Here is a 12,599-nt window from a genome sequence, read left to right on the forward strand (position 1 = left end):
TAATGTTATGTGGACAAGAGCACTTAATACTGACAAGTGACCAGTCATAATTGTAATAAAATTACCTTAACACTGCCTAAAATGTGGCCTTTTTACCCTTAACTGATAATATTTTTTAAACCAATATCACTCTAAGTAAATAAAAGTAAATTAGGTAAATAAAAGTAAATTAGGTAATCCAACCTCTCTCGGTCTCGGTCTCGACCTCGTACTCAACCCTCTGTGGTCTCGGTCTCGACTCGGACTCAACATTCTCTGAACTCGGTCTTGACTCGGACTCGAGTGAGCTGGTCTCGACTACAACACTGTGTGAAACGTTTAATTGGGTTGATATAATCTACGGAGCCCCCCTAGTCCCACTTTGTCAAAAAAAAAAGAAAATTATAACTATCTTGAGGCCACGAGATAGTTATAATAAATTTTTTTGACAAAGTGGGACTAGGTGAGCTCCTTAATAATCTCTTTATTTGTTACAAAATCTTGCAAATGACCATGCCTGATTCACATACAGACTTCAACATTCAGCATGCAAACCACAACAATGGTAACAATTAAATTGTATATAAGTAAAGTACTAGAACTCTTGTGTAGGTGAACTATACTAACTAAGCATTTTTCAGTACAACATACTATTCTTATTTTACTTTACTTGTTTTTTTTATTAGGCAATAAGTTTGCATGTTTTTTTAAAGTAAGTCTAACTAATTAGATTTTACAGTGTAGAACTTAAATAAAGTTTATTGAATTGTACATTTAATCATAACAGGTCAACAGAGGATTCAACAAAAAAAATGACTGAAGTACTTTTTAAGAAATTAAATAATTTTATTTGCAAATTGCTAATTGTTACCTTTGCGCTGTAGGCAAAAGTTGTGTTTGGAAAGTCTGCCATTACAGCACCAGTTAGCAGAAACAAACTAGATGTTTCAGTTCATATTTCACATTTTCTTTGGTTTGCATATAAAGAAAGTCTCTAAAAGACTTTATCATCTAAAAATGTGTTGGCCTACATTTATTTATTATGGCCTACATAGGCCTACATTTATTTCATACTAACTATACCACAAACCCATTAATATATTCACTGACACATTGCTTGAGACTTAAATAATTAAACATTATTTGGAGTTCTTCTTTATTGCACAATGCATATTTCTTTATATTAAGCCTATGTTTTTAATATCACTATTAATAAGGATAGTATGATCACTGTATAATTGAAATGCAAGATATTTAAAGTGTACCTTAAGTATACTTGCAATAGTTTCACTTTAGCACAATCAAATATACGTATGTATATCTTAAGTTGGACCATACAAAATTACTTGTTCCAATTAAGCAGACTTTAAGTATACCAGTTTAATATATCAAAAATACAATTGCAGGGTATTTACAGGTGAAACTCGAAAAATTGGAATATCGTGTTATTTCAGTAATTCAAATTAAAAGGTGAAACTAATATATTTTGTATATACAGTATAACTATATACATATGCATGATTATACTTTTCAGAGGGCCGACATTTCTGTATTTAGAATATTTTTTTTTCATTGATTTCATGTAATATTCAAATTTTCTAATTTGGGGTTTTCATAAGCTGTACGCCATATTCATCAAAATTATAACTTTTGCACAATATTCAAATTTATTGAATTTCACCTGTATATTAAGTAAAAAAATATGTAAATGTATTTGAAGTATACTTGCATTTCAGTATATTTATTTTTCACTGGGGTGTACTTGTGTTTCTGTATCCTAAATTAGTTCAAGGCTGGATCCTCTTACTAATTTCTTAGACCTTTGGAAGTCTGAAGAAATTTGTCTTTAGTAAACTCTCTCTCGTTATTTATTGAACTTTGAACAACTTTGACTCCTGGTCTTCGTTGAGCACATTGGTCTCGTTATGGGGTCTAACTGTAATTCTCCAACATTAGGTTTTTTTTATGTTTATTTTTTATTTAAATTAACCATTGTGAATTGGTGAAGTTTTTCTGCTTTTCCATTTGAAGAGTGTAGTTTTCATTAACTCATTGTTTTCTGATTCTACTTGCATCAATATTTATATGTAGAAAGGTTTCATTTTCTAACTAAAGGTAGTCTAAGTAATGATCTATTAATGTTAAGTTATTTCCAAATCTCTTGGTTTATATATAGTATTAATTGTAACACAAAGAGAGCTTCTCTAAAGTAAATGATTTTTAAACACAAATGACTAATTTAATTGAAAGTATTTGGAGATTTTCATCATCCTATTAATATGACCAACTTCAAATATATAAATGTTTAATATACTGTATTACATTTACATTCATATCCATAAAAAGATTCCTATAGTATTTAGAAAAATATACAAATAGATACTGTACCTTTCATTAAAACATCATAAAATAATGTCAGATTTTTTAACCGTTATTAATGATTGACCATAAATAACTTTGTACCTTAAAAAAGCCTCCATACATTTGATTGCTACATCATCTACTTCTGGATCAAACTTGTTTGCTAAAAGATGGTGTTGCCTCACAATCCATTTCAAGTCCCCAGCTCCATAGACACACACTGCCCGTCTGTGCATCCCAGTGCATGGTGGGTAGGGAGCCCCACTCTTTAGATCTCCTTCATGGTAGCTCCACTTCACTAGACGAGCAATTGAGTTCATGTCTGATTGCTCGTACTTTCTGTTTGGAGGGTTGGATCCTGGTACTGAATGCATTCGCTGTAACGTAGCCCACATGTGCTCATCTGGACTGTATGTGTCTTTCTCCCATTCCATGAAATCTTGAATCTCTTCACTTTTGAAGATGTGATCCACAAACTCTCTTATAAGCACAAAGTAAGCATTTCCTGAGAACATAGGACTCTGTATTGGCGAGGGTGACTTTGTAACATCGGTCCGAGTCACAACATTCGAAACATTGTGATGATACTGCCAGCGCACCTTTTTGGACTGTACGATCTCAGACTCCAAACTGTTCTTTCCGTTCAGGAGTTTTAGAGACTGAATCATTTCTCCGTTGGTTTTAATGGGGAAATCAGTGCCACAGGTGTTGAGCAGATACCTCCACTGGACGGGTGACTTGAGCAGATCCTGCATGCAGTTGATGTCCGCTTGAACTCGAGACCAGGAGGCGTATATCACATTCTCCAGTTTGCTGGCCACAAACACGTTGGTCAGGCAGGACACAATGGCCCTAACTGCTTCTTTAAAGATCTCAGGTGACTTCTGGTCCACATGAACACAGTACACATTGTCAGGAGTGTAGATGGCTCTTAAGAGCCTTTCAAACATCTCAATCTTATCGTGGATCACCATTGAGTAAGCAATGGGGAAATCTTTTTCCTCTTTACTGAGAGAAAGCATCAGAAACCCTCTGTCTCGGATGTAGGATGGACAATCCTTGGTTGCGTTGAGATAGAATGATTCGGACAGAAGGAATTTCCTCTTTTTTTTGAGGCCAAGAGCTTCGCGAAAATGTCCTTGTTCACTCCGTCCATGTCTCCTTGGATAATAGCAGAACAAGCCTGTAGTTCTCCAACATCCAGCTTTAGTAAGTGATTCAAGACCAGCTCTTTCTTATGAGGACAATTTGTCATTCGTCCTAGATTGATCAGCAAAAAAAGGGACACTGAAATGGAGATTATTTTCAGAATCCTCAGATTTTTAAATCTCATGTTTAATTCTTTAAAATTATATTTTTCTAGAAACAACCCGTACCAGTGAGGTATAAAACATCTTGTGACAGGACAGCAAATCTTGTACAAAGGGAATGGGCGGAACTGAGAGATAAAGGGATAAATAATAATTGCACAGAGGCGATGTGAATATCACCAACCAGAAAGGAGTGTAATAAGGTATTATATATCATGTCTGACCGCTTTGAGGAAGCTTTTTGTTTTATTACCAGATCTGTAGCCTGTATGACATTAATTTAATATTTAACTTCTAAGGCTTTTATATGATCACTCTATCTTATAGTAATCTATAGACTCTGAACTATTTTTTCTTTCTTACTTGTCTTGTTTCCGGTCCAAATATCTAAAAATTCCATTTATCATGATTTATCATGATAATCATTTATCATTTACTAGATAAGTAAAACGGCATAAGATATTATGTCTTGTTTTATATTAAGTGAGTTTTCGCTTAAGAAGCAAAATGATCTGCCAGTGAGGTATGAAAAATAATCTTGTTTCCGATTGAATTAAGATTATTTTTCTTACCCCATTTGCAGATGATTTGCTTCCTTTAAGTAAAAACTCACTTAACTTTGATTTTTTTTTCATAAAACAAGACACAATTTCTTATGCCACTTTACTTATTTAGTAAATTCATCTTGATGTAAGCATTTTTAGATATTTGAACTAGAGTCGTCCTTATAAATAAATTATAAATAAAGTGTGAGTCCAAGTCCCGCCGACCCTGTCTTCTTCTTCCCACACTCACACGCACACTGAACCACGCTACACTGGTGCCGAAACCCGGGAGAAGAAGACTACCGCTGCCATGCAGACCCCGCCAGGAACGCCATTTGCGGACCTCATCCAATCGCTCGCGGGTCTTCACCGGGAGCAACACCAAGCCCTGCTGGCCGTAAAGGAGGAGCAGGACCAGCGCTTCCAGCTGCTTCTCCAAGGCCAGCAAGAAGACTGCGAGCTGTTCCGGAGCTGGCTCGACCGGGAGATTCGGGCCGTCCCCTCTCCAGCTACGCCCTCGGCCACGCCCCTGCCTCTCAATAAGATGGGACCCCAGGATGACCCGGAGGCTTTCCTGGACCTTTTTGAGAGGTCGGCCAAGGCCCGGGGATGGCCCCGAGCGGACTGGCCCATGCGGCTCATCCCACTGCTATCGGGAGAGTCGCAGATAGCCTCACACCCACTGCCAGTCCAGAATCTCATGGTCTATGAAGATCTGAGGCGTGCCATTCTTCACCGACCCTTCTTCATGGCGCAACAGCTCCAGGACTCCTGCCGCAGATGGCTGATGGCCGACGGAGGCGACGTCGAGGACGTCATCAACAAGGTGGTACTGGAACAGTTCATCTTCAAACTGCCCAAGAAGACTGCGCAGTTGGTCCAGTGCCACCGCCCGACGTCGTTGGACCAGGCCGTCCAACTGGCGGAAGATCACATGGTGGCGTGACCAGGGGTCGGCGAGCCCCTCTCATCTGTCTCTCTCTCTCCCTTTCTCTCTCTCTCGCCCCCTTCTCTCCCCAAACCTGTCCCCCTCCCAGGTCTCATGGGGGGCTGACGCCCCGGCCGGCGCCAAGATGTAGAATGGGGACTCCGGCGGAGCCTGTCCCAGCGCCCAGGGCCCCACCCAGGGGGGCTTCGTGCGTCGGATACTCCACGCCGGTTCCTGCAGCCCCGCTGTCCTCCACGTCAATCCCTTGACCCGCTTCCCGCCACTGGGGCGGCGGGCAGGCCTGGGCCGGCCTGTTGGCGTTGCAGGGACCCGGGACACTTTATATCACGGGACACCGGTGTCCGGTGATGGAGGTGGGGATGCTGATCCGGGTCCCCGACGCGCCACAGGCTGCCCCCGATCAAGCTGGCCTGTACCAGACACCAGTGAGTATCAAGGGGGGTACGTATCAGGCTTTGGTGGATTCAGGCTGCAACCAAACCTCCATTCATCAAAGCCTGATTCAACCTGGGGCATTGGATAACAGCCGCATGGTTAAGGTACGGTGTGTGCATGGGGTGGTGGTGAGTTATCCTATAATCCCTGTGGTAATTCAATTTAGGGGACAAAAGACCCGCTTCCCGCCTAGTGTGCTTCCCAGCATAGTGTGGAGGTAGCAGTAAACCCGCACCTCCGTCATCTGCTAATTCTGGGAACGAATTGGCTGGCTTTTAGTAAATTATTGGGGTCTTTGTGTGTGGGAAAAGATAAAGAAGGGAAAGACAGCGGTTGTTCAGGTGGGAGAAGCTGAGCAAGGACCTCTGGGTGCTGCTGCAGGGGAACGGAGTACTCTGGAGAGAACTATCCTCACAGAGCCCGATGATTTTCCCCTGGAGCAGTCCCAGGATGAGACGTTAAAACATGCGTTTAACCAGGTCCGCTCTATCGACGGCCAGATACTCCACCAAGACCAAGCGCTCTCTTATCCAAAGGCCGGCATTTAGGGCAAATGGCGACACTAAACCGTCTCATGGCCCAGTTCTTCTGGCCGGGCATTCACAGGAATGTGCGCAAGTGGTGCGCGTCATGAAATGAATGTCAGTTGGTGAATCCACCGGCCAATCCAAAAGCACCATTGTGCCCCCTACCGTTAATGCAGGTCCCCTTCGAACGAATTTGTATGGACCTTGTCTAAATTTGTTGACCATCATATAAAAGATTTAGTGTTTAACCTGCCATCCTTTTTAAAAGATACTACCGATTTTCTGATGAAACTGTCATGTATTGGAGAGGTTAACACAACTGATCTATTGTGCTCTATGGATGTGACCAGTTTGTATACTATTTTCCCGCATGATGCAGGGTTAGCGGCCTTAGGGTATTACTTACAGATAAATCAAGTGCCACATACAGAGTTCCTATTGTCATTGGCTAATGACGTTCTAACAAAAAATTATTTAATGTTTCAAAATACATTTTTTCTACAAACTCAAGGCACTGCCATGGGTTCACCCATGGCGCCTAATTATGCCAATCTCTTTATGGGTAAATTTGAACATGATTTTGTCTGTAATTCTAATCGTTTTAAACAGCATCTTAAAGTGTGGTACAGATATATAGATGACATATTTTTTGTATGGTCGGGCTCAAAAGGAGAACTGATTGCTTTTCATGATTATATAAACACTAGATCGTCCTGTATCAAATTCACACTGACTCATGATTATAAGACCTTGCCCTTTTTGGATGTTCTAGTGAAGAAGGTAGACAACACGATACACAATGAAATTTATCGTAAAGAAACGGATCGCAACTCCTTTTTGCATTATCAGAGTTTCCATCCACCCTCTCTCAAACGTAGTCTGCCTTACAGTCAGCTGTTGAGAGTGCGCCGCATCTGTAGTGATGATGAGGACTTCGAGCGACATGCGGGGCAACTATGTCAAAGATTTATCGACAGGGGTTATACATGTAATTTAGTGCGTGACTGTTTAGAGCGTGCGCGCAGTCTACAGCGCGTTGACTTGATGACCAAACATATCGGCCAGAAAAGCTCTAGCAATACTTCAGTTACCTTTGTATCGACTTACGATACAACTTACGATAAAGAACATTGTGCAACGCCATTGGCACATTTTAAGTAGTGACCCGCACATAGGGCACATTTTCCAAGATCTACCGCGTAGTTGCTATAAACGAGCACCCAATCTTGGTGATCGACTAGTGCGCTCACACCTTCCTGCGCATCCCCAGTCGCCTTTTCCCTTTAAAATTCCACACGGTAATTTTAAGTGTTTGAACTGTGCGGCATGTAATTTTATGCTCACAGATAATGTACTTACACATCCAAAAACAGGCAGAATATTAAAAGTAAAGGGCAGAATCACATGTTTATCCACCTTTATTTTGTATTTACTGACGTGTCCTTGTGGGCTGTTTTATGTGGGTAAAACGAAGCGACAATTAAAAACGTCTCGGGTTATGACTATAACCCTTGTTCCCTGAGAAGGGATCGAGACACTGCGTCGTTGAAAACGACTCTTTGGGGACGCTCCCTAAGCGTGCGCCTCTGAAGTATGAATGAAACTAATCCAATCCTGATTGGTGTTGCGTCGTGACGTAACATGTGACGGCATAACCGGATGTATAAAAACGGCGCTGATGCAAACACATACCAGCCTCGCGATGAAGCAAGACGCTCTACGGCCTCTAGGGGCGTGGCAGGACGACGCAGTGTCTCGTTCCCTTCTCAGGGAACAAGGGTTATAGTCATAACCCGAGACGTTCCCTTTCGAGGGAACTCGCACTGCGTCGTTGAAAACGACTCTTTGGGGAACGAATGCCCACTATGCCACGCACCGGAACAAGGCCCGCCCTAAAGTGAAACTGAAACAGGCACAAAACTAGGACGAGAGCACTCGCGCACCAGGCGTACTAGGGAGGTGCAGACCATAAAACCTGATAAAGGTGTGCGGGGTAGCCCAACCGGCTGCCTCACAGATCTCCTGAAGAGGCACGCCCAGTTGGAGAGCCCTAGAGGAAGCCATGCCTCTAGTCGAGTGAGCCCTAACGGCCAAAGGTGAAGGCATATTGCGCACCTTGTAGGCCTCGGTAATAGCCTGAACAATCCAATTACTAATAGTTTGTTTGGACGCAGGGAGCCCCTTTTTAGGTGACCCAAAACACACCAATAGCTGGTCCGACCTCCTCCAGGAAGAGGACCTCTCAAGGTAAATGCTCAACGCTCTGACAGGACATAGCAAATGGAGCCTCTCTTCCTCTGCCGACACATGAGGTGGAGGATGAAAAGCCTGAAGGACTGTAGACCGTGCCACATTAGAAGGCACCTTAGGCACATAGCCCGGTCTTGGGTTCAAAATGACCTTAACTCCGCCAGGGGCAAACTCCAAGCAAGCTGGCGTTACTGCCAGGGCTTGGAGATCTCCCACCCTCTTAAGGGAAGTAATGGCTAAGAGGAATGCCATCTTGAAAGTCAGATCCTTGGGTGACGCCGACTGAAGAGGTTCGAAGGGGGCAAGGGATAACCCCTCGAGAACCACTGCCAGGTCCCAGGAGGGAACCCTGGACCTGGTTGTCGGTCTCATCCTCCATGTACCACGGAGAAAACGTACAACCAGTTGGTGCCTCCCCAAAGGCCCATCGCCCAGTGGTGCATGGAAAGCCGCAATGGCAGCTACGTACACTTTAAGCGTGGATGGGGAGAGACCCGCAGAGAAGCGATTTTGGAGAAACTCCAGAACTGAAGCCACCGGGCAGTTAACTGGATCTAGCTCATGTTCTCTACACCAAGTGGCAAAAACATTCCACTTGAGGCCATACAATCTCCTAGTAGACGGAGCCCTAGAGTTAAGTATGGTATCAACCACCCCCTCTGATAACCCAGCATTTAAGTACTGGACCCCCTCAGGGGCCAGACCCACAGCTTCCACAACTCTGGGAGAGGGTGGAAAACTGTGCCCTCCGCCTGAGACAACAGATCCCTCCTCAGAGGAATCTGCCACGGCGAGTCTATCAGGAGTGATACGATGTCTGAAAACCATACTCGGGCCGGCCACAACGGGGCTACCAGAAGAAGACTGATGCCCTCCTGACGGACCCTCTCTAGGACTCCCGGAAGCAGAGCAACGGGGGGAAAAGCATACAGGCGAAGCCTCGGCCAAGCCTGTACCATGGCATCCAACCCCAGCGGGGCTGGATGGGTGAGGGAAAACCAAAGGGGACAGTGGGACGTCTCTTGAGACGCGAATAGATCCACTTCCATAGGTCCGAACCTCTGCCATATTAGCTTCACCACCTCTGGGTGAAGTCTCCACTCCCCGGGCCTCAGCCCCTGCCTCGACAGGATGTCTGCTCCCCGATTCTGAACCCCCGGGACATATATTGCTCTGATAGACAATATTTTCCCCTGGGACCAAAGAATAATCTGATGCGCCAATCTGGATAGAGGGCGCGATCTGAGTCCCCCTTGTCGGTTCAGATAAGCTACCACTGATGTATTGTCCGATCGTACTAGGACATGGTAACCCTTGATGTCTGGAAGGAAGCTCCTCAGAGCCCTGAACACAGCCAACATCTCCAGGCAATTTATATGCCAAGAATGATGATGGTCCTGCCACAGACCCCTGGCAAAGCGGCCGTCCATGACCGCGCCCCAGCCAGTGAGGGAGGCGTCTGTCGAAACGGTTTTCCGGCGACACGACGCTCCTAACACTGGCCCTTGGGACAGGAACCAAGGTTTCTTCCATATTAATAGAGAACGAAGGCATCTGCGCGTTACTCTGATTATACGAAATGGATTCCCCTTGGGGGAAAACCCCTTGGCTTTCAGCCACCACTGGAGGGGCCTCATATGTAGAAGGCCCAAAGGTATAATGTTGGATGCCGCTGCCATGAGGCCCAGCATCCTTTGAAACCTCTTCACAGTGATGGGCTGGCCTAGCTTTATCCCAGAAACCATTGTCAGGATGGACTCGATTCGTGCGGGAGACATGTGTGCCCGCATCGTAACCGAATTCCATACCACGCCCAAAAACGTTGTTTTCTGAGCTGGTTCCAACACGCTTTTTTTCCTGTTGAGTCTCAACCCCAATTCCTGAATGTGGCCAAGGACGACATCTCGATGCCGAACCGCCATTTCCCGAGACTGGGCCAATATGAGCCAGTCGTCGATATAATTCAGTATACGGATGCCCTGAAGTCTTAATGGAGCCAGAGCTGCATCCATACACTTCGTGAACGTGCGGGGAGAGAGTGCTAGGCCGAACGGAAGAACCCGACACTGATATGCTTCGCCCCCGAAAGCAAACCTTAGGAACCTCCTGTGACACGGAAGGATGGAGACATGAAAATAGGCGTCTTTTAGGTCTATCGTGACAAACCAGTCCTCGGACCTGATTTGATTCACAATGATGGGAATCGTAAGCATTTTGAACCTGAATCTCCTCAGAGACCGATTCAACTGCCTTAGATCCAAAATCGGCCTTAGCCCGCCATCCTTCTTTGGAACTATAAAGTATCGGCTGTAAAACCCGGACTCTCTGTCTGGTGGGGGAACAATTTCTATAGCCCCTTTGACCAGGAGAGCCTGTACTTCTTGTTCCATGACCCGAGCCTGTTCTGGAACCACTGTAGTCGGCACCACCCCTGCAAACCTGGGAGGTCGGTGACCAAACTGCAGTCTGTATCCTTTTTCTATTATATTCAGGACCCATAGAGAAATATTTGGAAGAAGGGGCCACCCCTCTACAAAATTTACTAAGGGAACCAGCCTCTCGAGACTGGCCTCGGGTGTTTCTCGAGCACTGTTCTCGACCCTCTGACACAGCGAACTGGCAGGAAGCGGACAAGAACGATTTTGTGACCATAGTCGGTGCTCTCTTGCAAGCTTTTGGGGCGAACGCCACGGTGTGCGTTCGCTGGAAATCGATGCGACCCGAAGCGTCCAGGACGGCGGGACAACATCTCTTTCCAGAGGGCTCCGTTGTGAAAACAACCTCGGTTGCTCCCTCACGGGGGGGACAGCCCTCAGAGGTCCTACCAGATTGGCTAGGACCTCTTTCCTGAAGCCCTCTTTGCCTGAATGACGGCCCTCAAGTCGCCCTTCTGGCCAGAGGATTTAGAGTGAGAACGTTTCCTCTGTTGCCAAGCTCCCGAGGGAGGGGCTCGAGAGGAAACGCTCTCCTTTTGCTCCAGGCGATGGGAGGAGCTGGCTGACGGCTGAGGCTGGCCACTTGGACCAGCCCTCCTAGACCTAGATCTAGATCGGCGAGGAAGATACTGCTGAAAAGCTGCTGACTGTTTTTTCGCCTCCTGAAACCTGTCGACAACGGTGTTTACTGCGTCGCCGAACAGGCCAGAAGGCGATAACGGGGCATCCAACAAAAATAATCTGTCCTTATCCTTAATACCGGACAGATTAAGCCATAGATGCCTCTCTGTGGCCACCAAAGCTGCCATGGAGCGGCCAATAGCACGGGCCGTCTCCCTAGTGGCTCGGAGAGATAAATCAGTTGCTCTTCTAAGTTCCGCAATATCTTCGGGTGTTGGGCCCTCACCCTCATCTAGGTCTTTTAGGATATCGGCCTGGTACGCCTGCAAGATTGCCATAGAGTGCAGGGACGCACCAGCTCGACCAGCCGCCATATAAGCCCTGCCCACCATCGCAGAAGTGTCCCTGCATGGTTTGCTGGGCAGCGCCGGGGCTTTAAGCGAAGATGCCGCTTCGGGAGAAAGATAGCTCGCTAAAGCTTCTTCCACCCGCGGCATCTTGCCATACCCCGACTCTCTCGCACCCACCACATTACTATAATCACATAACGTAGGTGATGAAATACGAGATGAGTGGGGCTTTTCCCAGGATCTCGAGATCTCTTTATGAAGATCCGGGAAAAAAGGCAAGCCCCGGCGCTGAGGCTGTGAGCGATGCTGCAGGAATCTCTCGTCTAACTTGCTCTGACGAGAATCATCCTGCTTATCTTGTGGCCAACTAATATTGAGTCTGGCCACAGCACGCGTCACAACCTCCACTAACTCCTCATACGCGGGAACATGAGTCGGCGAGTGGGACTCATGTTCCCCGCTCCCGATGCTGATCACATCCACTTCCTCGGAAGCGGATAGTTCAAGCACCGGGCACTCGTCACGGGCAGAAGAAGCCGCAGCGCGGGCTTCTGCATCATGAGCGAGTGTTATAGAATCCACAGATGATGCACGAGAAAGTGCCTCAGCAGTCTCGTTCTCATCTGCGAGATCCTTTTGCGATCCCCACGATCTAAGCCTCCGCGCCGCCTCAACGGACGCGGGACCTGAACCGCAGGGATCGCGAGCTTGGCCATCTTTATCAAAAACAGCCAAGCGGGAGCGCAGCACTCTCAATGGGAGTGCTTCACAATGTGTACAGGGATCACAGGCAGCTCCCTCGAGAGCTGCCTGTGCGTGCTGCACTCCCAAACAATT

The 12,599-nt window shown here is 46.0% G+C and overlaps 1 protein-coding gene across 1 annotated transcript; it reads right to left on the reverse strand.

Moving 5' to 3' along the window:
* Positions 1 to 2,381: 2,381 nt before the first annotated feature.
* On the reverse strand, positions 2,382 to 3,517 carry LOC143745862 (beta-1,3-galactosyl-O-glycosyl-glycoprotein beta-1,6-N-acetylglucosaminyltransferase 3-like). The gene is given in 2 exon segments (XM_077237761.1): positions 2,382 to 3,467; positions 3,470 to 3,517. Coding segments are annotated over 2 exon segments (1,113 nt in total). The 5' UTR covers positions 3,497 to 3,517.
* Positions 3,518 to 12,599: the final 9,082 nt, after the last annotated feature.

This window comes from Siphateles boraxobius, unplaced genomic scaffold (assembly GCF_051911475.1).
Source record: "Siphateles boraxobius isolate OS27281-9 unplaced genomic scaffold, OSU_SipBor_1 1, whole genome shotgun sequence".
Classification (NCBI taxonomy): Eukaryota; Metazoa; Chordata; class Actinopteri; order Cypriniformes; family Leuciscidae; genus Siphateles; species Siphateles boraxobius.